The 25,919-nt window shown below is 41.8% G+C and overlaps 1 protein-coding gene across 1 annotated transcript in view; it reads right to left on the reverse strand.

Moving 5' to 3' along the window:
* Positions 1–398: 398 nt before the first annotated feature.
* The window catches only part of Gapvd1 (GTPase activating protein and VPS9 domains 1), a gene marked incomplete in the record, with an annotated part of 63,807 nt that continues 38,286 nt past the window's right edge, over positions 399–25,919 (reverse strand). Inside the window, 17 exon segments of the mRNA XM_074104970.1 lie at positions 399–836; positions 2,006–2,170; positions 3,046–3,159; positions 4,091–4,238; positions 6,381–6,495; positions 7,886–7,975; positions 10,544–10,625; positions 10,627–10,681; positions 14,468–14,700; positions 15,635–15,746; positions 16,181–16,358; positions 18,993–19,126; positions 20,046–20,489; positions 21,492–21,677; positions 22,381–22,475; positions 24,552–24,675; positions 25,484–25,552. Coding sequence (XP_073961071.1) covers positions 2,021–2,170; positions 3,046–3,159; positions 4,091–4,238; positions 6,381–6,495; positions 7,886–7,975; positions 10,544–10,625; positions 10,627–10,681; positions 14,468–14,700; positions 15,635–15,746; positions 16,181–16,358; positions 18,993–19,126; positions 20,046–20,489; positions 21,492–21,677; positions 22,381–22,475; positions 24,552–24,675; positions 25,484–25,552 — 2,329 coding nt within the window.

Here is a 25,919-nt window from a genome sequence, read left to right on the forward strand (position 1 = left end):
CATGGCCGCCGACTGTCCATGTCTCATGTTCTGCACCTTATATACATTCCGATACGTTTGTAAATTGGATGATAATTATCAAGCAAAAACACGCGTATTCAAAAGGTTATTCTAAACTTATTTATGACGAAAGACATACACTAATGTTCCTGCGTCATAATAAAAAAAAAACATGACTTAAGGTGCGGCCACATGCAGACGCTATCGTCGCTCGGTTGCAGCGATAAATCTGGTCAAGTGACCATATTTTGAAGGTGATTTTGAATTTCCCGCGACTCTAAAAAGTAGCGTCAAGTCGCCGCGTCGAGCAGCAGCGACAAGATGGCTTCTTGCAGGAATGCTCTTGGTCTTGGAAGCTGATTCTTAATCTCATTTAGTAGCAGCCGTAGCAGTGGTACAAATAAAAGAAATAGGAGTGAATGAACAAAATAAATAACAGTGTTTTTGCCGAATATGAAGGTTTTTCTTCCAGCGATAAAGCTCAACAATTCAAGCTTTATCGCTATATGACACGTGACCAGATTTGACGCTGGAAACGAGCGTCGAGCGATTTCATGTGGCCGCGCCCTCAGGAGCTCCGCTACCCCTTTTTCACGCCTGTTTCTATTTAAATAAGGTGGAAATTACATGAGGTATCACATCAGTCACCGACCATGTTTTCGGACTATGATTATCCGAAATATTATGAGAGTAAGCATTTTTATATTAATAATTATTTGATATCATTATATTATGTGTATATTATAATTATTTATTTATATAGTATTAGCCCTTTCGCGGCGTAGAGAAGGATACCGGTTGATTTCTATATTATTCTTGTTAACACGCCCAGGTTGCTGCAACAAAAAGATTAAACAATTTGATTTCTGGGGGCCTACCACGCTCTCTTAGTACGATTCAGTTTAGGCTCTAAACTGAACTGCATCGCTGTTTCGTACCACGACCAGTTCAAGCACGGTTCAGCGACAGCGATACAGACATTTTCATTCACTCACTTCAAGCGGTTTTCGTACCATGACGCTTAACTTGAGTGGGAATTGAATCGCTTCAGTGTCAAATTAAGCGATTCAGTATAAGTTACTCATTCTGTCAATTCTTTTGGATCGCTTTTTTTCAACTAATGAATTTCAAGAACTATTAAACTTTTATTCAAGTTTTATAACATTGTGCTTCTTAACTCCTCATTCATAAAACTAACTTTTCAGTAAGAAAAGAGACTCGTGGATTAGTGACAGCGTAAACATTTTATTTGTAATCAACATAACGGTTGCTAAGAACACGGAATGACATAGTTATTCCAAAATAAAGAGGTTTTAGTATACAATATTTGGTTTGCATATAGCGGCATCCCTTTCGCGACTTAGCGTTTCAGTTTCGGACCAGAGACAATATCGGTCTTTCATTCACTTGTAAACCATTGAGACTCAGCTCTGAGAAATAAACGTCGTGGTACCAATTTCGACGATTCAGTTTAGGTGCCTAAATTGAATTGCTCTGCGTTTGGATCGTTAATGAAAAGATCATGGTAGGCCCCCAGGTTCCTTTTAAAATGTTACACAATCGACTGACTAGAAGAAAATTCCAATATTCATTTTTTACGCTGTCTGACTCTGTCCAGCCAGCTGATCGACGTCTTTCTCGCTCTTTCTGCGGGAACATTTGTTTTTTTTTACAATTTTTTATTTATTTCACCTGTCCCGTTGTCTGTCTGTCTGTAATCAAACTTGGAAGTTAAATTCGACCAACTTCCAGTAGTTGGATTGACTTGAAATTTGGTATGCAAATGTTGTTTGGGTGACAATACGAGTACAGTCAACAAATTAAAGTTTGTATCGCTCTGCTCATCATGTCATCATCATCATCATCAGCCTATGTTCGTCCACTGCTGGACATAGGCCTCTCCCATGGCACGCCACTGAGCACGATCCTCGGCTATCGCTCTGCTCGTTTCTCGCTAATCGTCGGCGGTGGGACAAGTGCCTGTATGAGTGGTCTGGGCGCTCACCGGGCGCGTGCGCCGCTAGGAGTCGTGTCGCGGGTAATCCATAGTCTTGATGTAGGCGACGGCCGCGCAGAACTGCGTCCACCAATAGAGCGCCGGGCCCTGGAGCGCGGCGCCGCCCAGCGTGTTCACGAACTCAATGGTCGAGAGGAGCGACGGCGGGTTCACCTGCGTCACGGAATCGGGTCAATCAACTGTTTTTTAGGGTTCCGTAGTCAACTAGGAACTAATGCGGGGGTATTAAATGATATTATAACGGATAACTCACGTCTTAAATCGAGTTTAGCTCGACATGTTTCGGGCTATTTCGTAGTCCTTCCTCTCAGGAGCACGCGACTCGGCGGCTGCCGCAACACGCATACTACACGCTACCGCTCTACTCGCACGACTCAAGTAAGAGTAGAGCGGTGTTGCGGCTGAGAGGAAGGGCTACGAAATAGCCCGAAACATGTCGAGCTAAACTCGGTTTAACACGTGAGTTATCCGTTATAATATCATTTAATATGAGTGAGTCTCACGGTAGTTTCATGTTCAAAATAATGTGGGGGTGTGTTCATTATAATCGAGCGTCCCAAAATTACATGCTCACTTGCAAGCGTGCTTAGATGAGTTACTTGCAGCTTGCTTGATTGCTTGCTTCTTTGAAATGTTTATGGTTCACGCGAGCGAAGCCGCGGGTAAAAGCTAGTCTAGTAAAAGTTCCGCCCGGATTGCTACCACCATCTTGCTCGCTAATCCTGCCTGCACTGTTGTGTTTCGGCGTGGTCAAATTACTGGCACTTGAGGTATCCCATCCTAGGCCTCTAGGTTGGCTGCCTGGTGTTACAGATGTTTATGAGCGGTGGTGATCTCTTACCATCAGGAGACCCACTTGCTCGTTTGCCATCCAGTCGAATAAAAAAAAATTAGTAGTTGTAATGGTTTTAAGGCAATTCCTTCATGGCTCATTGAAATCTTCATGGCGTTGCCGGCCCTTTGAAAGTCCGTTGTATTTGTGTCCCCTGTGATAGTGAATAAATTATGTCTTCTTTCTTTCGCCTTACCTTGAGTATGATATAGACGAGCACGGGGGTGAGGTCGTCGGCGGAGGGCGCGGAGCCCTCCGTCAGCCCGAGCACGGCCATCACGCAAGTCACGCAACGCATCACGCACTGCACCTGCAAGCAATGGTTGATTGTTATGCAACGGCGGAAAGGTGCTTATGTTGAATACCGAGCAAGCGAAGGATTCTAGGTGCGAACTACGAATGAAGCGAGTAGTCTAAAAGAAGAATCCTGAGCGTGGTCGAGGGTTTCAAGGCACGAGACGTTAATAGTTATTTATGTGGCTGGTGCATAATGAGAGGCATTAAAGTACTAGTGTGGTTTTATGAAACGAGCGGAAGGCAAGTTTCATAATAAGATCACACGAGTGTTTTAATGCCTAATTATGTATAGCCGCATACATAACTTTATCGACATGCATATCATAAGTTTTCTATAATATGTACAGATATGCATTATTAAAAAAAGTATTACCGATACTTTAACGTAAACATTAAGACGCACTGTACTTTAATGTGAACATTAAGATGCACCCGCAGATAACAGGTTTCTTAATAAAGGCCATTTGATAGTCGTTTCTGAACATATAATAGGGAAGTTATGATATGCATGTAGATAAACAATTTTATAGCCGAGCGCAACACACAATTTATCTCACTATAACGAGAAAATATTAGGTAAACGGACGTAAATAAATTGAGCATTTATAAATCAGTTTTTCATTATTCATGATTATTAACTAATAGAAAAAATAGAAATAACGAAACATTTATGTTACTTAAACATTGTACGACAAACCTTGTTTTTGAACAAGTCAATGTGTTTTTTCTAATAAAAAAAAGTTAGCAGTTCAAAAGCGAAAATTTGTCGCGCGGCGTGTGGTAACAAAGCGTCGTACGGTAACAAAGCTCCGTGCGTGTGTTACCTTATCGCGCCGCGTGCGGTAACAAAGCTCCGTGTGTTACCTAATCGCGCGTCGTGCGGTAACAAAGCTCCGTGTGTTACCTAATCACGCGTCGTGCGGTGACAAAGCTCCGTGTGTTACCTTGTCGCGCGGCGTGCGGTAGACGGGCAGGTGGGCGAGCAGCAGCTGCGCGCGCGGGAAGGGCGCCGCCCAGAGGTGGCGCGCGCCGACGCCCGCGCGCGCCGCGCTCATGCCCGCTGCCAGCCGCCGGATGTGCTCCGCCAGGACCCTGCACAAAATTGTTTTTTTTGACTTACTTTATACAACGTTGCATACATTACTTTTTCTTCGCCTGGGTACATTAATTATTATACAAAATTAGAGAAATAGTAAACTTTAAACGTTTTCATACTTTAGTAAAAAGTATAGCAAACGCAAAGAGAAGATAAACAACATTAAACAAGTGAGAAATATGAAAATATCAAAATTTGTCTAAGTTAAATTTTGTTTTTGATTAACGTTTACTAGCCTGTGACGATGTTAAAAATACGCGTTACTTATGTTGGCAGGCTATAAATATATAACGGGCTGCACCTTAACTTGTCTAAACGTACGAATTAAGAAAAAAAAGTAAGCGATTGCAGTATCGTTTTAGCAACATTACGATACAGTGCTGTAATGGGGAATAGACAATATAGACTTTAATATTGGTTTTTTGTTTCTTTTTTTTGTATTTTTTATTTCAATTCCAAATTTTACTTTTACCAGAAACCAGAAAATAAGATTTGTTATTTTTCTGGTCTTTCTGTGCATCTATATTTCAGTTTGTATTTTCAATTTAGGTTCTATCGGGATCACCGTAAAAGTAAAATTTGGAATTGTAATAAAAAATACAAAAAGATTCCAAAAAACCATCTTAATTTGATTGCTTAGTAACGACATCTCTTGTGCGGGTGAACGGTTAGTTCAATGGAGTGCCGAAAAAAGTTTCTCGATGAGGGCTACGGTATAGATGTCGCTAGCGTCACTGCTTAGTGGCTAAAAAAGAAACAAAAACAAGCTGAGATATGAGGTGCATAGGGGAAATTCGTGCGGTACCGTTGACCATCAGTGGTATAGCGGTATAGCACGCGGTACGGAATACCGAGGACCTGGGTTCGATCCCCAGTGATGGTCTTATTCTAGTTTTCCTGTGCATCTATATTTCAGTTTGTATTTTCAATATAGACTTTTCAGAATCTTTGTTATGTATGCTGTTATATTACTGTTCGTGATTAAGTAAATCACAGATTACAGTATTGGGAGGGTGCGAAGTACTGGGCGGGGGTAATGAAATCTATCGCAGCGCTCATAGTGGCCAAAAGAAGAAATAATCTAGGATTTGTCATCTGTCATACTCATATGAATTTGTCATTACAAAGCAATTTGTCTGGACTTTAACTACCTAATTTTTAGTAACAGATGTTTGTGTTATGATGCAAGCTTAAATTATTGAACACTGTCCTGTTTTGTTCTTAATTCCTCTACATCTCGGACATGTCCAGCAACAATTTTTTGCTTAAGGAACGGTTTGTGGTTGAAATTTAATTTTATATTGAGTGATACTCACAAAACCGGTTTAAAATGATACTCATTTTGATCATAAACGATATTTAATTATTACCAGCGATATAAGAACAATTATATAATTTTACTATTATTCAAAGAACCAATAAGACAGCTTTATCTTTTCGTTTTACAGTAAAAGTACAACTAAACATGAAGTAAGTAAACAAATTTTGAATAATTTTAATGACCAAAAATGAATTCACAACCTTTTGTCACCCAAATCACGGTATCACAGTAATTTGTATTATAAATTAATACGTCATAGGTTTGATTTTTGTCACAATGTCGCGATGAAATTTCAAAACGTGAGAGCATCAGAGCCAAAAAACTTGCGGACGCTAGGTGGCGCTGATGTCGTGCACAGAGCCAATGAGGGCTATCGTTTTTTGTCTCACTAGATGGCGCACTGTAGCGTGAGGTTTTTAAGTATGGCTTTCAAAGTCTGTTATTACGGGCGTGAAAACAATGTTTAGATTAAAATTATATTTAATACACCTTAAAACCGTACCATAAAAATATCGAGCATGCCACAGTGTTGCATAGTCCCCGTTTTGTTCGGAAAAAAGGGAGGACAAAGGTTTCCGAAAGACAAAACTGTCTCAAAACCCAGACATTCATTGCCCGGAACACATATTTGCCATAATTAATTTCAGATATTGCAAAATATTCACAAAATTATTCTAATTATAAATAAACTCGCGTATCACCTAAAACTATGAGATTTGACATTTCGGAGACCTCACGCTACACTAGCGCCTCTAGTGGCGAATTCATACGCGATAGCCCTCATTGTAGTAGAAAAAGGGTATGTATGGGTGCTTACTGGTCGCGCGCAATGTCCCCGTCCCCGTTGGGGAACAGCACGTGGAGGTAGAGGCGCGCGAACGCGGCGCGCTCCACCGCCGTCTCCAGCGCTTCCAGCTGCGCCGCCGACGCGCCTGCGCACGACACAATACGTCCATTACGTACAACATTAAATGTACATACACTAGAGGTGGGTAAATCCGGATCTGAAGATTCAAAAGAGTCAGATCCTCAAGCGGATCCGAATCCCTTAATGACTCCTTTCAAATCTTATTGACTCCGGAGTTACTAACTCCGACTGGATCGAGCGGCTCGCCTCGCTCGTGATCGCCGTCACGCTCACTCACTCGCTCGTCCGCCTGCTTTCGCTCTCGCTCGGCTCGGATCGGATCGGCAGGGCTACTACGAAACTCGAAGTTCGTATCGTACCGTCCCTCTCGCTCTCGTATTAAATAGTATAAGTCTCAGAGGGACTGCACGACACGGTTTTCGATTTTGGAGTTTCGTAGTAGCCCTGCGGATCGGATCTTGGACTTGGATCTTATTATCTATGTTTGGTTGGTCGGTTCGGTTCGGTACTCGGACTTGGACTAACGAACGAATCTTTCTCTCTTTCACGAATCTGTACTTCAGTTCAGTCAGCGGGTACCGTACCGACACCGACCGACCGAACCGAGCGGGCCGCATCGGCCATAGATAAATTAATAATCGCTCGAAAGAACCGGAGTCAATAAAGGAGTCGGATTCAATAAGCGGATTCGGTACCGACACCGGAGCTGGATCTAGTGAGCCAGATCACTTCGCGGAGTTGAGATTACCCATGTCTAACATACACCGAATGTGAAATTCCCCGAACGACCAATTCTCCGAATGTGCAGTTCCCAGAATTTCCAATTCCACGAATGTATAATATCGTCACTACTTTAAAAAAAACTCGTACCTCAAAATAGAAAAATCTTCCGAGTGAACTTTACGATCATGATGATTATGTCAAGGTTAAATTTTGTTGACATTATTGATTTTAGACACGAGATTTTTTCAAAGTAGTGAGTGACGATATGTAGTACAGTACCCGGCCATAAAGATTGCACATCGGTCTTCGGAAAGAGACTCGGCTATTTTCGGCTTCGTAGAGCGTTGTCACACTACTTATGTGACGTTTGTCAGTCGTTGTACAGGTGCAATAGAGCACGGACGCGTTTAGATGAAAATATATAATAAAGAGTTGTTGAAACCCCCCCAAAACTTTAAATTATATTATTATCCTTTTCTAGTAGTTGCAACAGCTCTCTATAGATATCCGAAGTTTACATGTCATTAATTTGACGTAAACTAATTAAGTCCATAAAGGTGCAGTATTTATTTGATATAAAACGTGACTTAATAAATACGATCATTGATGGACGGTCGCCAGCGTTCGGAAAGCGTCGTGAACAGCCAATTGTCTTTATCCGAAGACCGATGTGCAATCTTCATCGCCGGGTGCTGTATAATTCAAATATAAGCTAGCTTTTTATCCCTTACCTTCCCACGACGGGTCATTTTTCACGTCCGCCGTCATTGTTTTAATGTTGGCCATAAGCCGCCTCGCCTTTTCGTCGACGAGCTCGCCTCCTGTCGAGTGAAGGCTCAGCTTTATTTTATTTGACAGCAACAAAATTATTCGGTAATCGGTCGGTATTGTACGATCAAACCTTCACTGGGTTAGTATCTTCATCTAAAAGGCAGCTGGTGTAAGTAGCAACTGGTCTAGGTAACAAGTGGTCTAAAATTCACTGACTAAAGTCGACGGAGTTACGCGGAGCTCCTATTCCGCGTGGCTGAGGCGCTTGGCGCCTTGACGCGACTCTAACCTAACTTCATCATCATCATCCAGCCTATATACGTCCCACTGCTGGGCACAGGCCTCCTCTCAGAACAAGAGGGCTTGGGCCATAGTTCCCACGCGGGCCCAGTGCGGATTGGGAACTTCACACGCACCATTGAATTGCTTCCTAACTAACCTAACTTATGTTTATTACTAGGTTTTGTGCCTTGGTCTGTTATTATTATTATTCCCCTTGATGGCGGTTGATTCTGCAGAACGCCACCAGTTTTGACTTAAAAAAGAGGTCGGTTTGACAGCTGTCAGTTGTCAAATGTCGCCGTACGTACGCACGTGTGTAGGTGTGTGTGTGCACCTATGTGTCGATGTACATTGTACTGCGACATTTGACAACTGTCAGCTCAGCTGTCAATACGACCTCTCTTCTAAATAAAACAGATCAACGCACGAAACCTATTAACCCTTTTCCAGGCCTTGCGAATTAAGATATGCTACCACGAAATTATTCATAGTTTTATACTCTTTACTTTACCTGAGTGATTAAATTAAAAATGATTAATATTTTCACGATTTCAATTGATTTTGTACCATATTGTAAATTTAGTAGGGTCGAATATTTGTGTACATTTATGTGGTCGCTATATGCACTAGAAAAGGGTTAATCTCACGAAACGTGTGGTTTGACGAAATAAAGATTCAATTTATTTTTACAATAAAACGGCAAGCGAATATTATTATTATTATTTCTGTTTCTTTGGCTAGTTGAAGTATAATTTTGATAGTGTTTTGTGCCGCGATTAACCTTAACAGTGAACAGTGATCCCAAAATTCTATATTGCTCTTGTGTATGTCATTCTTTAATGCGCAAGTTGTCTCCGCGTGGTTTCTGGAATTTTACTATCAAGTTGCAAAAACTACAATCACCGTACAACGTCCCTCTCAAAGAGAGTTTACCTTGACACTGGCGAAATTGTCCTATTAATTAGGACAGAAAAGCCATATTTTAACAGGGAAGAAGAAGCGAATAAAAACATCTATCTACAGTAGTGAGCTACATTATAAGTACTATCGATAAAAACATCATCATCATCATCATCATGTCGGCCGAAAGACGTCCACTGCTGGACACAGGCCTCCCCCAAGGCTCTCCACTCAGACCGGTCTTGTGCTTTCCGCATCCACCGCGATCCCGCGATCTTAACCACGTCGTCGCTCCATCTTGAAAGCCTACCGACAGCTCGTTGTCGTTTAAAAAAAATAGAATATGGATTATCCCAGAAAACTTAAGGTACCTAATTAAAGTCCTTAACCGTAGTATAGCCCCCCCCCTGGACAAACTCCTACAGGCCAATGAAAGTCAGTACTGTGTTTGGACTTTATATAATTGAACTGTTTTGCTCCTACTACAATACGGTATTTGACAACTCCTGCTTTTGCCATATCTTAATTTTATTATGAAAATATAGATATACAGATAGTGTTTAGCGAAGAGAAAATTTAAATCGGTTGAAAATTGGATATATAGTGATTTATTGAAAAATGTATATACCTGTCTCTTTCTCAAATGCTTTTCTCTATGCAGCAAGTATGGCGGTACTGGCGTGTGACGTCACATGCCAGTATGTCTTTCTCTGTCTAATCTTGAATTTCAAACTTTTATAACTTTTTTATTTGTAAAGTTAGCTTAAAAATTGTTTATCTATTCGATAACAGGCATTGTGTAGTTTTAATTTATAAAACATATACAAAGTAGTCAAATACCGTATTCTTCTCTCTATCTTTCTTTCTCATGCACACAAAAATTAACATCAACTAAATATATTCTAAAGCGACCTAACGTTAGCATGTTTTAAACAAGTACAGCACCATCTACCGAGACATAAAAAAACTAAATTACTTTAAACCTAAATACAATGGGGGCTATCGTTTTTTGTCTCACTAGATGGCGCACTGTAGCGTGAGGTTTTTAAGTATGGCTTTCAAAGTTTGTTATTACGGGCGTGAAAACAAAGTTTAGATTAAAAGCATATTTAATACACCTTAAAACCGTACCATAAAATATCGAGCATGCCACAGTGTTGCATAGTCCCCGTTTTGTTCGGAAAAAAGGGAGGACAAAGTTTTTCGAAATACAAAACTGTCTCAAAACACAGACATTCATTGCCCCGGAACGCATATTTGCCATAATTAATTCCAGATATTCCAAAATATTCACAAAATTATTCTAATTATAAAGAAACCCGCGCAGCTCACCCAAAAACAGTGACATTTGACATTTCGCAGACCTCACGCTACACTAGCGCCTCTAGTGGCGAATTCATACGCGATAGCCCTCATTTGGACCCCCCCCCACTCACCGGGCGGCGCGTGCGCGGCCGCGTGGTGCCGCGCCAGCCGCCGCAGCGCGCCGCCGCGCTCCAGCTGTTGCTGCGCGCGCGCCCGCGGCCGCCGTCTGCGCGCACGCGGCGCACTCGCCGCGCACCTGGCTGATTTGCCTGCGAACATAACCGCTGTACTCAGTGTCGGAGTGTTTGTAACTGATTATGATTGGTTATTTGGAGTCTTTTTGTATTTTTTATTTCAACTCCAAATTTGTTACTTTTACGGGTATCCCGTGAAACCATATCGAAAATACAAACTGAGACATGGATGCACGGAAAAACCAGAAAAAGAGACCAGCGCTGGGAATCGAACCCAGGTCCTCAGCAATCCGTGCTGCGTGCTATAACCCCTACACCACCGCTGGACAGGAATTTAGACACGAATTTTTCCTTATTTCTACTTACGCTACTTATGCAGCAGCACTAACGACATCTATGTTTCGCTCTCATCGAGAGACGTCAACACTCTTTCGGAACCAACCGCTCACCCAGACAAGAGATGTCGCTACTAAGCAATCAAATTATGATTGGTTATTTGGAGTCTTTTGTATTTTTATTTCATTTCCAAATTTGTTACTTTTACGGGTATCCCGTGAAACCATATCGAAAATACAAACTGAGGACCTGGGTTCGATTCCCAGCGCTGGTCTCTTTTTCTGGTTTTTCTGTGCATCCATGTCTCAGTTTGTATTTTTGGGTTTGTAACTGACACTGTATCTTGGCTCGCGTTTACCCGCGACTTTTTTTTTTTTATTCGACTGGATGGCAAACGAGCAAGTGGGTCTCCTGATGGTAAGAGATCACCACCGCCCATAAACATCTGCAACACCAGGGGTATTGCAGATGCGTTGCCAACCTAGAGGTCTAAGATGGGATACCTAAATGCCAGTAATTTCACGGGCTGTCTTACTCTCCACGCCGAAACACAACAGTGCAAGCACTGCTGCTTCACGGCAGGATTAGCGAGCAAGATGGTGGTAGCAATCCGGGCGGACCTTGCACAAGGTCCTACCACCTGCAAAACGACTGGGCCAATCAACTTTTTTACCGACACTAATCTGTCCGCGACATTTTTCAAACAATTGCAGATTTTTGTAAGTAAACATGTTTTTTCTGTAATTTAATAGATGGTGTACATGAATACATGCCATCCTACGTAAGTTCAACCTATTAAACCGTAAAATATCTTGTTGGAAGTACGATTTTTTGGTAACGCCAGATACAATTTTGGTAACGCAGGAGACGCCCAAAGTGTCGGTAAAATAGTTGATTGGCCCGACTACGTACGTACGCGCAAAACACACACTGTAGTGTATATAGAGTAAGTAGGTATATAACATAACATTGAAATAAAGTAACATATTCAAATATCAGATTGATAATAGGACACCATACCATTTACGGAGTAATGTCTACCATATAAGGGATATAACTTGAGATCAGAGCTGGTCTATTTTTCTAGTTTTTCTGTGCATCTGTTTCAGTTTCTATTTTCGATATGGGTTTTACGGGATGACCGTAAAAGTAACAAAAAATTTGGAATTGAAATAAAAAATACAAAAAGATTCCAAAAAAAACAATTTTAAATTACTTTATGGCAAATCAAAATTCTAGAAAACGATACATTCGGGCAAACGATAGAGAATCATGTTTAGACGACCAGATGGCCTAGTGGTTAGAGAACCTGACTACGAAGCTTGAGGTCCCGGGTTCGATTCCCGTGTCGGGGCAGATATTTGTATGAAAAATACGTATGTTTGTTCTCGGGTCTTGGGTGTTTACTATGTATTTAAGTATGTCTCTATATCTTTGTAATTATATTTATCCGTTGCTTAGTACCCATAACACAAGATTTGCTAAGCTTACTTTGGGACTAGGTCAATTGGTGTGAATTGTCCCGTGATATTTATTTTGGGCTCCACAGACAACCAGCGTTACTGCACATAATGTGCGGCAACACATGCTGAGTGGAGACCCTTTTTGGTATCCTGCCGTGTCACCAAGTAACATAGTTTTAGTGCTAGTTCTAGTCTTAGTTTTAGGTGGTACTTATGGAGCCAAAATAAACCTTTTCACACCTCTCCTTCAGAAAAGTAACTTTTCCTCCCTGACGAGAGGGAGCAAAGTGCAACTTTTCTATTCAAGGCTTTTCTAAGTGTTTTATTGCAAATGCCATTTTTTGAAGTTATTAATTGTAAAGCCACACCATTTTCTATGCCGGTTGTTCTTTAATACTATTAAGGTTTTTTTTTTAAGTTTCTTAATGCTCGGTGTGAAAAGTTATATGAGCCACTCGGGAGCAAAATTATTTTCATCTTGGACGTTAACACTTGAATCCCTCATTACGCTCAGGATTCTATTGTAGAATCCTTCGTTACATTCTGGATTCAATGTACGCCCTCGCCGTAAATACACCATTTTGCACCCTTGTGACACAAATAACTTTCTTTCTTTCTTCTATTTATTTATTTATTTTCTCAAAAATGACCGTAAAATTTGACATTATTCTTTACATATCAGAAGGTGAAGTGCATAGTTTATGATCAGCGAAAAATTAAAAAGTTAAAAAGATGCACGCGCGCTAGCTCGACAATAATGAATTAGCGCGTCTGCAATCAGTCACATTTTTTTTAAAGTTAAAAAGGCCATGGAAATGTTGGCACAAGTCGTATACAGCCAAGTCTAATGGCCGGTATCAGATATTTGTTGGAACTCCGGACTTTTTCTATTGGGTCTGAAATAGCTTGTGGTGTTTTCGGTGGAAAAATACACCTGCAGTTTATTTTTAATGAAAAAAGGCGGAAAAGCATAAGAAAAATATTGGAATAAAATTAAATTTTATAATATATTTTGAGAAAAAGTTTATTCTATTTCAGAATTATTCACCATTTTTGAGAAAAGCTTTATATTAGTCTCGGCTGGAATAGCAATTGCTGGCTTCGTATTAGTTAAACGGACTCGCAAGCTCGTCCGTTTAATACTCATACTCAGCCAGCAATTGGCTACTTCCAGGCCACGACAATAATCTACTACTAGATGAAAACCCGGCTTCACTCGGGTAAAATGTAGACTCATAATAATAATGTTTGAAAAAATATTTTTGCCACTGTAAAGACTGTCGTACTTATCGAAAAATCTGATATTCCCAGTCTTAATGTTATCACAAACGTACTTTCACAGCTAACCTACGTATCGGTATTTCACCAGTAGATAGTTCTCCTAAATCTTATTTGCCCAAATAACTATGATGTCTCTGTCTCATAATCAAAGAAATTAGACCTAAAGGGCCCATATATGGTACGGTTCGTCTGTACGATCGATCTGATGAAACTCGACGAATCGTACCGTATGTGGGGCCCTTAAGAGGTCACAATGGAGAACGAAATGCAAACCTGTGACACTAACGCCACTTTGATGTGATGACTTTGACATGTTTACTTCGCAACGCCATTATACACTTAGTAATTTATTCAAGTTTGTATTGAAAATACTCGATAATCCGAATTTTCCGCCTACAAGTTGTCGACTCGGATTGACTAATTTTTTTACGCTCTTCAATATGATGTGCATTTCGTTCGAGTCTACCGTACCCCTTGACGAAATTATTAATATAGATTATAAATAAATAAATAAATATCACGGGACAATTCACACCAATTCACCTAGTCACAAAGTAAGCTTAGCAAAGCTTGTGTTATGGGTACTAAGCAACGGATAAATATAATTATATAAGATAGACACATACTTAAACACATATTAAACACCCAAGACCCGAGAACAAACATCCGTATTTTTCATACTAATATCTGCCCCGACACGGGAATCGAACCCGGGACCTCAAGCTTCGTAGTCAGGTTCTCTAACCACTAGGCCATCTGGTCGTCAAAATGTGTCACTGACCGTCTCAACGCGTGCAGCATATGCGTGAGCGCAGCCCGGCAGGACGCCAAATACTTCGCGTACGGTCGTCTCGCGGCGAGGTCGGCCCGCAGCGCGGCCGCGAGCAGCTCGCCCCGCGCGCCCGCCGCCGCCAGGGCGCGGGCGACCTCGCCGGCGTGGGCGGCGCCCGCCTCCGACGCGGCCGACGCGCCCGCCGCCCGCACCCACTCCACCAGGGACGTGCTCGTGCAACGCTAAGGGTGCAGAGCTCAAGTCAGCGAAGGCTGGTTCATCATCATCATCATGTCAGCCGAAAGACGTCCACTGCTGGACATAGGCCTCCCCCAAGGCTCACTCAGACCGGTCTTGTGCTTTCCGCATCCACCGCGATCCCGCGATCTTAGCCAGGTCGTCGCTCCATCTTGTTGGAGGCCTACCGACAGCTCGTCTCCGGTCCGCGGCCACCATAACGCGAAGGCTGGTTCACACGTGTTAACTTACTAAATTAAAGTTGTTAATTATATTTTGATAGGGAATATAATTACATGCCGTGGTGGCCTAGTGGTTTGACCTATCGCCTCTCAAGCAGAGGGTCATGGGTTCAAACCCCGGCTCGCACCTCTGAGTTTTTCGAAATTCAAGTGCGGAATTACATTTGAAATTTACCACGAGCTTTGCGGTGAAGGAAAACAACGTGAGGAAACCTGCACAACCTGCGAAGCGATGGTGCGTGTGAAGTTCCCAATCCGCACTGGGCCCGCGTGGGAACTATGGCCCAAGCCCTCTTGATCTGAGAGGAGGCCTGTGCCAGCAGTGGGACGTATATAGGCTGGATGAGGGCAGGGCTATCGTTTTTTGTCTCACTAGATGGCGCTACTGTTGCGTGAGGTTTTAAGTGTGGCTTTCAAAGTCTGTTATTACGGGCGTGAAAACAAAGTTTAGATTAAAATCATATTGACTCAATTTATGTGTTTTTTATCTTCAAGTTAAAGAGTTGAATTAGGGTTGATGTGAAGTTGTGTTTATAAAATATGCTAGTCTTTATTTTAATCTCAATATTTCTACTTAATTCGGCTTATTCGCATTTTATAATTTACAAATGTTAATGGTAGTGCCATCTATTGCTGTTTTTTTGTATTAAATATAGCTTGTAGGAGTTGGCAGGCCATGTCTGCAGTAAATACTCACGTTAGGTACGTATTCCAGGCAAAGCAGATCCGGGTTGGACAGCACGAGCCGAAGTTTCTTCTTCATGCTGTTGAACACTTCCGGGTCGTTCAGGTCCAGCACGCCCTCGACTCTGTACACAAATAAGGCTTTCACTTCTCATGCTCGTAAAATTCGTATTTACGCTATCTAGGCGGCATAAAATGACTTTTTATGCTCTAGTGCGTTAAGCGAAATAGTCACAAATAGCACGTACAACAAGTTTATATTTTTTTAATAATTCATAATTTATATTAAAAAATAAACAGAACTAAAAAATGAACAATGGTCTCCACTGTTTTTTTTTTTTTACTTTATTTAACTTTCCATTGTTCATTTTTAATTTCCTCGCAACGGAAGCAAAACAGACTGTGAAACTCGAACATTATTTTTTTACTCTGTACCCGACTATCCACCCTCGCCGGAATACGAACGTCTCGCGCAAAATTACTCATTTTACACCCTCGCTGTACAATCTACTATATTTGCAAGATGTTGATTTTGACATTCTCAAAGAGTGCTCCTCGCCTGTCAAGCTCCGCGTCGGGCACGTCGGAGACGCGTCGCTGGGCGCGCCGCTGCCGGCTGGAGTCCGTCGAGCTCTTCCGCCGGTACTTGGCCAGGATGTCGTCCGAGGACTCCGCGGGCGCGGGCTCCGTCCGCGACCCGTCGTCGCTGCGGGCCTCCTCCTCGGACAACTTTATGTCTGGCGACAACACGACATGCTTATGACCAAGTTAAGCGCCATTTATACTCCGTTATTTTTTGATAGAGATATGGCGGAGTTTACGACTATTTGTCTTCTATTGTAAGTATTGGACTATTGTAATATTTTCAGGTGGTAGGACCTTGTGCAAGGTCCGCCGGATTGCTTACACCATCTTGCTCGCTAATCCTGCCTGAAGCAGCAGTGCTTGCACATCGGTATTTGGAAAGGCAGACTCGGCTAACTTGCGGCTTCGTAGAGCGTTGTCACACTACTTATGTGACGTTTGTCAGTCGTTGTACAGATGCAATAGAGCACGGACGCGTTTAGATGATAATTATAATAAAGAGTTGTTGAAACCCCCAAACTTTAAATTGTACGATGGCATCTATAGGAGAAAGAAGGAACTATCCTTTATCTAGTAGCTGCAACAGCTCTCTATAGATATGCGAAGTTTACGTGTCATTGATTTGACGTATACTAATTAAGTCTATAAAGGTGATATAAACGTCACTTAATAAACACGATGATTGATAGAAGGTCGCCAGTGTTCGCAAATCGTCGTGAACAGCCAATGAGGGCTATCGCGAATGAATTCGCCACTAGAGGCGCTAGTGTAGCGTGAGGTCTCCGAAATGTCAAATCTCATAGTTTTTTACGGGCGTGAAAACAAATTAGATTAAATCATATTTGAATATCTTAAATTAATACCAAAAAAATTCCGGGGCAATGAATGTCTGTGTTTTGAGACAGTTTTGTCTTTCGGAAACCTTTGTCCTCCCTTTTTTCCGAACAAAACGGGGACTATGCAACACTGTGGCATGCTTGATATTTTTATGGTACGGTTTTAAAGGTATTAAATATGATTTTAATCTAACTTTGTTAACCCGCGTAATAACAGACTTTGAAAGACATTTCGGAACCTCACGCAACAGTGCGCCATCTAGTGAGAATTCAAACGATAGCCCTCATTGTCTTTTTCAGAAGACCGTGTGCAAATCTTTATAGCCGGATACTGTAGTATCTCACAGGTTCAGTAACAGCCTATTCACTCTAGAAATACAATACAGACAACTTGCGACGATGCCATGCTTCGCCGCAGAGCCCTCTAGCTATCAGGCCCCATAAAACGAAGTGCAAAATTCGAACTTCGTATTTTGCCTGGTAATATTAAAGACTGACCATAGTTATAAAAAACCTCGCCATATTGCGGAAAACCAGTAGAACTAATTTCTTGCACTGGTAACACTAAATTCAAATGTCATCTGTCCATTGCTGTCAAAGTTTAACGTTGTTTGCGCGTGGTATTTTAAAGTGTTTAGTGTTTTTGTGCGTTAAAATGCCGAAGGTTATCCATAGCTTTGGGAGGAAAATAATTAACAATGTATAAAAGTATTTGTCATAGAAAATGCTGACTGAGGGATTAGAAAATATTACTTTAAATAACATCACCGACACCGTTGTCAATATGACTGTTAGGCATCTTTTGGTTTTTTTATTCTACTGGATGGCAAACGAGTAATTGGGTCTCCTGATGGTAAGAGATCACCACCGCCCATAAACATCTGCAACACCAGGGGTATTGCAGACGCGTTGCCAACCTAGAGGCCTAAGATGGGATACCTCACGTGCCAGTAATTTCACCGGCTGTCTTACTCTCCACGCCGAAACACAACAGTGCAAGCACTGCTGCTTCACGGCAGGAATAGCGAGCAAGATGGTGGTAGCCATCCGGGCGGACCTTGCACAAGGTCCTACCACCTGCAAAATAATCATAAAGTAAGTGTAAAGAATGTTGCAATATGAAACGTAGAAGTACCTACTGCCCTCGCGTCAGGTTTTACTTAACACGACAGTGAGAGGTACGGTACAACCTAAATTGAAAATATAAACTGAAATATAGATGCACAGAAAAAACAGAAAAATAAGACCATCACTGGGAATCGAACCCAGGTCCTCGGTAATCCGTACCGCGTGCTATACCGCTACACCACTGATGGTCAACGGTACCGACACGAATTTCCCCTATGCACCTCATATCTCAGCTTGTTTGTTTCTTACTGAGTCACTTAAGCAGTGACGCTAGCGACATCTATGCCGTAGCCCTCATCGAGAAACTTTTTTCGGCACTCCATTGGAACTAACCGCTCACCCGGACAAGAGATATCGTTACTAAGGCAAATTAAGATTGGTTTATTTGCAAGCTGAGATATGAGGTGCAAATTGTGTCGTTGACCATCAGTGGTGTAGCGGTATAGCACGGTACGGAGTACCGAGGACTGGGTTCGATCCCAGTGATGGTCTTATTTTTCTGTTTTATTGTCTGTCGCGACTCTATCGGATTCTCTCGTTTGGAGTTTTCATTATTAGGTTTTACGGGATGACCGTAAAAGTAAAAATTTGGAATTGAAATAAAAAAATACAAAAAGATTCCAAATAAACCAATCTTAGGTACGGTACAGTCACCAGCACCAATATCTGACACAATAAGCGTACACAGATTTCTGATACGACACTATTTCTAGAGTCAGAAAGACGTAACAGATATTTTTGCACGCTCCGTTGTGCCAGATATTAATGCTGGTGACTGTACGATACGACATTCGATTTTGGTATTTCGTAGTAGTCAGTTACCGTTGGGGTGGTGCGCGCGTCCCTTCTGCCGAAACATCTTTATCTTGTGCAGCAAGTTGCCGCCGGAACGTTTCACGTTGTTCTTCAGCTCGTCCAGGTTGCCGGCGATACCGTCGTCGCCGCCCGTACGCCGCCTGACAGACAGATAGCACTTGACAGACAATGAAACCATGAGGGTTTTCATCAGAAGCGAAATATCCGCTAGATGGCGTTAATACTAACGCCACCGTGAGCTCAGATATTCGGGGAATCCAACTTAATGGGAATCCAACTTAATGGGAATCCAACTTTCGGGGAATTCAACTAAATGGGAATTCACTTTCGGGGAATCCAACTTAATGGGAATCCAACTTTCGGGGAATCCAACTTAATGGGAATTCAACTTTCGGGGAATCCAACTTAATGGGATTCAACTTGCGGGGAATACAACTTAATGGGGATTCAACTTTCGGGGAATCCAATTTAATGGGAATCTAACTTAACGGGAATTCAACTTTCGAGGTAAGCGCTGGTAGTTTAAAAAATGACGTGTTAAAGTGCCCATTGCGGCCTATTTACTAAATAAATGATTTGAATTTGAATTTTTGAATTTGAAATTCAACTTAATGGGAATCCAACTTAATGGTCCAAGCGGTGAGCTATAAAACTAGGTCAGCTATACTCGCTCAGCGCTGTTAGCTTGGCGGCCGCCCGGCTCGAGCGAGTGGAGCGAGTAACCACCCGTCGTGCTCGAACACTCGCTTCTCGCTGCTCGCCCACTCGTTCCTAGTTACTCGCTCTGCTCGCTTCTCGCTCATCGTCGGCGGTGGGACAAGTGCCTAAACTTGGAAGATTCCGTATAAAATACGAAATTCTTAGAAAAATATTACTTGATTTTATCGTAATGGCTACGGAACCCTATTTTGGGCGTGTCCGACACGCTCTTGGCCAGTTTTTTTTGAAAATTATATCCGTACGGAGCCGGGGCGGACCGCTGTATCTAATGCATCATTCACTCATTCAATTCATCCATACCAGCGCTTGTGAAACGACCTGCAGGTTCCGTGCACTCACCTCTGACTCTTCTCCGCCGTAGCATCGAAGCTGATGCTCTTAGGTATAGCGCCGGTCGACACCGTCTTCACGGGCGGCGGGCTGACGCGTCTCTCCGTAACATTCTCCGAGTTCACATCCTGACTCGAACTCTTATCCGATACCGAGGTCTCACTGTTAACCGACAACGTGCTGAGAGACATGTTCGAAGTGTCACGCTTCTTCTCAATCCTGGACGAGGATATGCTGACTATACTGGTCCGTATCTCCGATTTGACGATGCGGGAAGTCAGGTTGTTCACGAGATTGGATGTGGATATGGTGGCTGAAGACATGCGCGTCATGAGGTCCGTTATGGTGGAGCGGGCTTCGTCGTTCCGATCGGTGTCGATGCCGGAGTCGAAACGGCGGTCGTACTGCGAGACAGAGAGCGCGTTGAACGAGCTCTCGCTCGAGTTCAGGGATCTGGAATCAAGTGGGCGATACAGTAATATGTCACAGGAGAATCATTTTTAGGGTTCCGCACCTCGAAAGGAAAAAACGGAACCCTTATGGGATCACATTTTGTCCGTCTGTCTGTCTGACAAGAGCCTTTTTCTCGGGAACGCGTGGAGGCATCAAGCTGAAATTGATATCGAATACTCAAATCTGCGGTCCCTTGAAGCTTTGAAAAAATCAAACTTCTAAGTCAACGCAATCAAAAATTACAGTCATTAAACAACGTGTTTCCATACAAATAGCAGTCCACTGAAAACCTACAGGGTACTTCCCGTGAACTCAGAATCATGAAATTTGGAATATCATGAAATTTGGTGTAAATATCACGACCAATATAACTGACCCACACTGCGTACATTTTGCTTAAGAGTAGGGCTCTGCATACACTGGATGTATTAAAGCACTCGGAAAAAGCGAGAAATATCTTCAAGACACGATTCCCGTTTACATACCTATAAATGTGCGCAGAACCCTCGGTGCGCGGGTCCGACGCGCACTTGCCCGGTTTTTAATATAAGGTTTTACGGCAAGAGTGAAAGCCATTGTAAAAAAATAAAAAAACGTATGTTTTTTGCTGACTGTATACCTAGTGCCATCCACGAAGACGCGTGATTTTATCAAAATTAGACATTAATGACATTGTAATAAGAACCACGGCACGCGTCATCGTGAATGACTCTACCTATACGTGCACGGTGCCGAATTTGAAGTCAATGTCATAAACAAGAGGTCCTCAAACTTTATTCTCGCAGAGCACTTCAAAGTTTGACTGTTGTCAGTAGACCCCCAGCTGATTTTTACTATACTCCTAAAACCTTTTAACCTCTGCCGTAAAACTCTGCCTGCGGAGACGATCCTGCCCGGCCCACCAGATCATCACTACCAGATTATTGTATTGACAAATTTTCATTACCACATAAATAAATTAGAGACAGAGAGTTCGTTAAAAATAACTTTTTGTTTACATACCTGTCCATGATGTCGTTCTCTTCATAGGTCTTGGACGTAGACGGCATACCGTACTTGGAAGTGGAGGGGAAAGGGCGGCCAGCAGAGTGGTGGGCGGGGGGGAACGAGTCGTCCACCCATTGGCTGGTGGCGTCCGACTGACTGTTCTTGGTGCCCTCCAGCGTGGATTCTGATTGGCTGTTGTTGCTGGGGTGATAATAAAGTAAAAAAATTATAATATCGTATTATTTCAAAATATAGCTCTATCGTTACTATCCATGTGAAATATCATGTTATTTTGTTACTAATAAATGTATCATGATTTGTATAGGTACTAACACTCTGTTCGGGCATTGTAATCTTTTAACATGAGGGCAAGTCACAACACAGTCTACGGTCGGTCGGCGGAAAAGAGCTGGCTCAGTTAGAGGCAAACGAACATACGGATCGCACGGTTTTTTGGTGTGTGCCGACCTTTTTACTCCAATTGCTGGACTTCCTTCCGAGATATTGATTCGGTTTTCGGGATACATTTTTACATACATTTTGGACATTGATGTGTTTGTGTGTGTGTGTGTGTGTGGCGATTTGGACTCTGTGCCAATATAACCGACAGCAGGCGCCAGAGGGCAGACCAAGGTGAGTGGCTTTCCTTATGCTGAGAGAGTGCAATGCCAAGGACCACGGGGCTATCCTAATAGACACCTAGGACCAGTGATCTCCAGTTATCGAAGGGTTCCTTACAAGAACACACTCTTTGGTCATGATCTATCATGGCGACAAAATAAAAAGAGAACTGACGTTGTCATGGATTTGCGCTGGTGTCGCCCCCTGCGCAGAGCTTTGTCTCTATCTAGTTCATCAAATGAAGTATAGATGGCGCTGTATCGAACAGCTGGCATGAACTGACCCGTTCTGCGAGACGTAGTCGAACACGTCGTTGGGCAGCGGCGCAGGCGCAGCGCTCGGGCTGTCCGGAGCCGAAGTCGCGTAGCAAGTCATCACCTGGCAATAACAAAATAAGCACTGATTTTTTTTATTCTTAACGCCATTATTTTAATTAACAGAGACAGTGTTTAAAATAAAATTCCATAAAATGTTCTATTCAAATTCAAATGATTTATTCAGTAAATAGGCCGCAATGGGCACTTTTACACGTAATTTTTTAAACTACCAGCGCTTTCGGAAAGACCATCATTGCCAAGAAGAATGCGCCGCAAGAAACTTGGCAGAAAGTCATTTTTTCATAATAATATAATTACAAATCATCATCATCCCAGCCTATATGCGTACCACTAAAGAAAAAGAATACTCTAACAACAAGATAAACTTGGGCCGGAATTCAACGCATTTAGCCCTTTGTCAAGAATGACATTAATTCAAAGGCGTATTATAATTAATGTTATTCGGACAGGAATTTGGAAATTTCCGATCCGATTAGCGATCCTTCACCGCGAAGCTATGGTAAAAAAAAGTAGGTTAAATACTTGAATTATAGATAAAATCTTTAATAATTTGTAATATGTTTAAAAAAATATACCTCGTTGAGTTTCTTGCCGGATTCTTCTCAACTCTCAGACAGGTTTTTTCCGAACGCGGTGGTATATTTTTTTTGACATTCATAAGTGCTTGTTATAGCCTAAATTGAATAAAGAAAAATACAAACATAATAAGAACATATATAATTAATAAATATAATGAAACGGATACAAAATTCAGATCTATTGTCAAGAAGACATTAATATCTAAGGCGTATTATAAAGTTAATGATTATATCATGGACAGGGATATTTGGAAATAATTCCGATCCGCATTAGCGATCCTTCAAATAGCGAACCCACTGTGTTAAAAATAAAGTTGTGTTAAATACTTTGATGTATAGATAGATATCATTTAATAATATTGTAAATATGTTTAAAAAAAATATACCTCGTTGAGTTTCTTGCCGGATTCTTCTCAACAGAGGTTTTTCCGAACCGGTGGTAGATTTTTTTTGACATTCATAAGTGCTTGTTATAGCCTAAATTGAATAAAGATATTTTGACTTTGACTTTGAACAGTACATTGTTGTAGAGGCTGTAAAGTAAGCAAATAGATGAACGATTTAGTACTATAATACGAGTTCATCTATTACACTTTTGGCCGAGACCCAACATTGTGCTTTTCACGACCACAGCGAATAATAAAAAAACACTTAGCACAAAACAAACAATAACAATTCAAAACTGCGTTGCTCCTGCAGTGTGACACTCTTTACCGACCCGGATAATGGCGTCATGGAAATACAGACCCGATTTTTCTTGCACACGCCCATAGAAAGTCACGAATAGTCGGATCGGTATTTTCGTGCCCATATTATCCGGGCCGGTAAATAGAGAGGTAAGAGTCCGTTCTTAGTGGCCAGTACCCAATCACATTTAAAAAATAAAAACGCCCTCTCATGTCCGACCTGCTGCGATGCTGTGGCGTTTTTCATACTTAAAAAAATTAAAGTATTTTTGCATATTATGCGTTTAAGAAAACAAACACCTCATAAAAGTCATAAACGACGCATTCTCATTGGTTAATTTAATTTCACATGCAACAGACGATTACTTATGATTGGTGCGATTGTCGTTTCAGCACGCCGGGAATGAAGTTCTGAAATATATTCTAAAAAGTCGTATCGTACTATGAAACCATATATTGATACGACCTGTTACCGTAACGTGTTTGGGTACTGGATTAAGGTTATCTATGGCCAATTACCGAGCAGTGTCCAGAAAAAAAAAAAATTTTTTTTTTTATTTTTATTTTGACCACCGCCCATAAAATCTGCAACACCAGGGGTATTGCAGAGCGCGTTGCCAACCTAAGCTGGGATACCTCAAGTGCCAGTAATTTCACCGGCTGTCAACTCTCCACGCCGAAACACACAGTGCAAGGCAAGACGGTGGTAGCAATCCGGGCGTACCTTGCACAAGGTCCTACCACCTGCAAAATATACCTTGTTGAGTTTCTCGCCGGATCCCTCTCAACAGAGGTTTTTCCGAAACCGGTGGTGGATTATAGAAAAAAATTGATCGTTCCAAGCGAGCTCACCGGGTATCCGTTGACGAGGATGCTCTTCCTGTTCTCAGGGTAGACCCGCGGCGCCAGCGAGCTCAGGTCCAGCTCGCCGCCGCGCGTGAGCTGCGCCGTCGCACTCAGATACCCGCCGCCCGCCCTACGGACGAAACACATTCAGGGCCACAACACAATAGTTATTTATGTGGCTGGTGCATAATGAGAGGCATTAAAGTACGAGTGTTTTAATGCCTAGTTATGTATAGCCGCATACATAACTTTATCTAAAATATTAAGATATGAACGGATCCGTGATGTATAAAATGTAGGACACTTAGGACATTCTACAAAAGGTAAAATAGGTTAATAAAAAATGCGACCGCTTTCGAGATATTTCGACTTTTAATAGATGTTTATGTTTAAGTTTCAATTTAATTCTAAGTAAATTTTACATTAAATAAAATAATATGAGAATACGCTTATCTCATTTAACACGCGAGTGAAAGGGACGGTGCCATACGAACTTCGTTTTTCTACTTTGTAGTAGCCCCTCTGTATTATTTTTTACGTTGGCACTAAGTGATGAACACTGTATTTTTACCTGTGCTTAGATTTTTCACTTTATCGTAAAAGCGCATTTATATTTTCAAAATGGAAACTAGAATATTGAATGCTATAAAAATAACATTTTATCGGTTATTTACGAAAACCGAAATCATGGAGCAGCACTGCTCCTTTTATGCTGGCCACATTATTTTTTACTTTTGACATTTCAGACTGTCATTTTAGTATCCTTCATTTCAGAAATAGACCATACGCAATATTAACATCATAATGTTGTATAGTAATGGTATGGAACCCTTCGTGCGCGAGTCCGACTCGGCTTGGGCGGGTTTTTTTTACATCACTTTGTGCATTAGTATAAGACGGAGATAGAAAGTGACTGAATGCGATTTTTTTCTACTCACCTGTTAGGTTGGTACGGCCGCGCGGTGTGTCGGGGGCTGCTGTTAACATCTGGCTTCTTGTAAGCCCCGCTCTGGAACATAAATAAATATCACGGGACAGTTCACACCAATGAGGGCTATCGCGTATGAACTCGCCGCTAGAGGCGCTAGTGTAGCGTGAGGTCTGCGAATGTCAAATCTCATAGTTTTTGGGTGAGCTACGCGGTTACTTATAATTAGAATAATTTTTTGTGAATATTTTTGCAATATCTGAAAATTTATTATAGCAAATATGCGTTCCAGGGCAATGAATGTCTGTGTTTTGAGACAGTTTTGTCTTTCGGCAACCTTTGTCCTCCCTTTTTTCCGAACAAAACGGGGACTATGCAACACTGTGGCATGCTCGATATTTTTATGATACGGTTTTAAGGTGTATTAAATATGATTTTAATCTGAA

Source organism: Choristoneura fumiferana, chromosome Z (genome assembly GCF_025370935.1).
Source record: "Choristoneura fumiferana chromosome Z, NRCan_CFum_1, whole genome shotgun sequence".
Taxonomy (NCBI): domain Eukaryota; kingdom Metazoa; phylum Arthropoda; class Insecta; order Lepidoptera; family Tortricidae; genus Choristoneura; species Choristoneura fumiferana.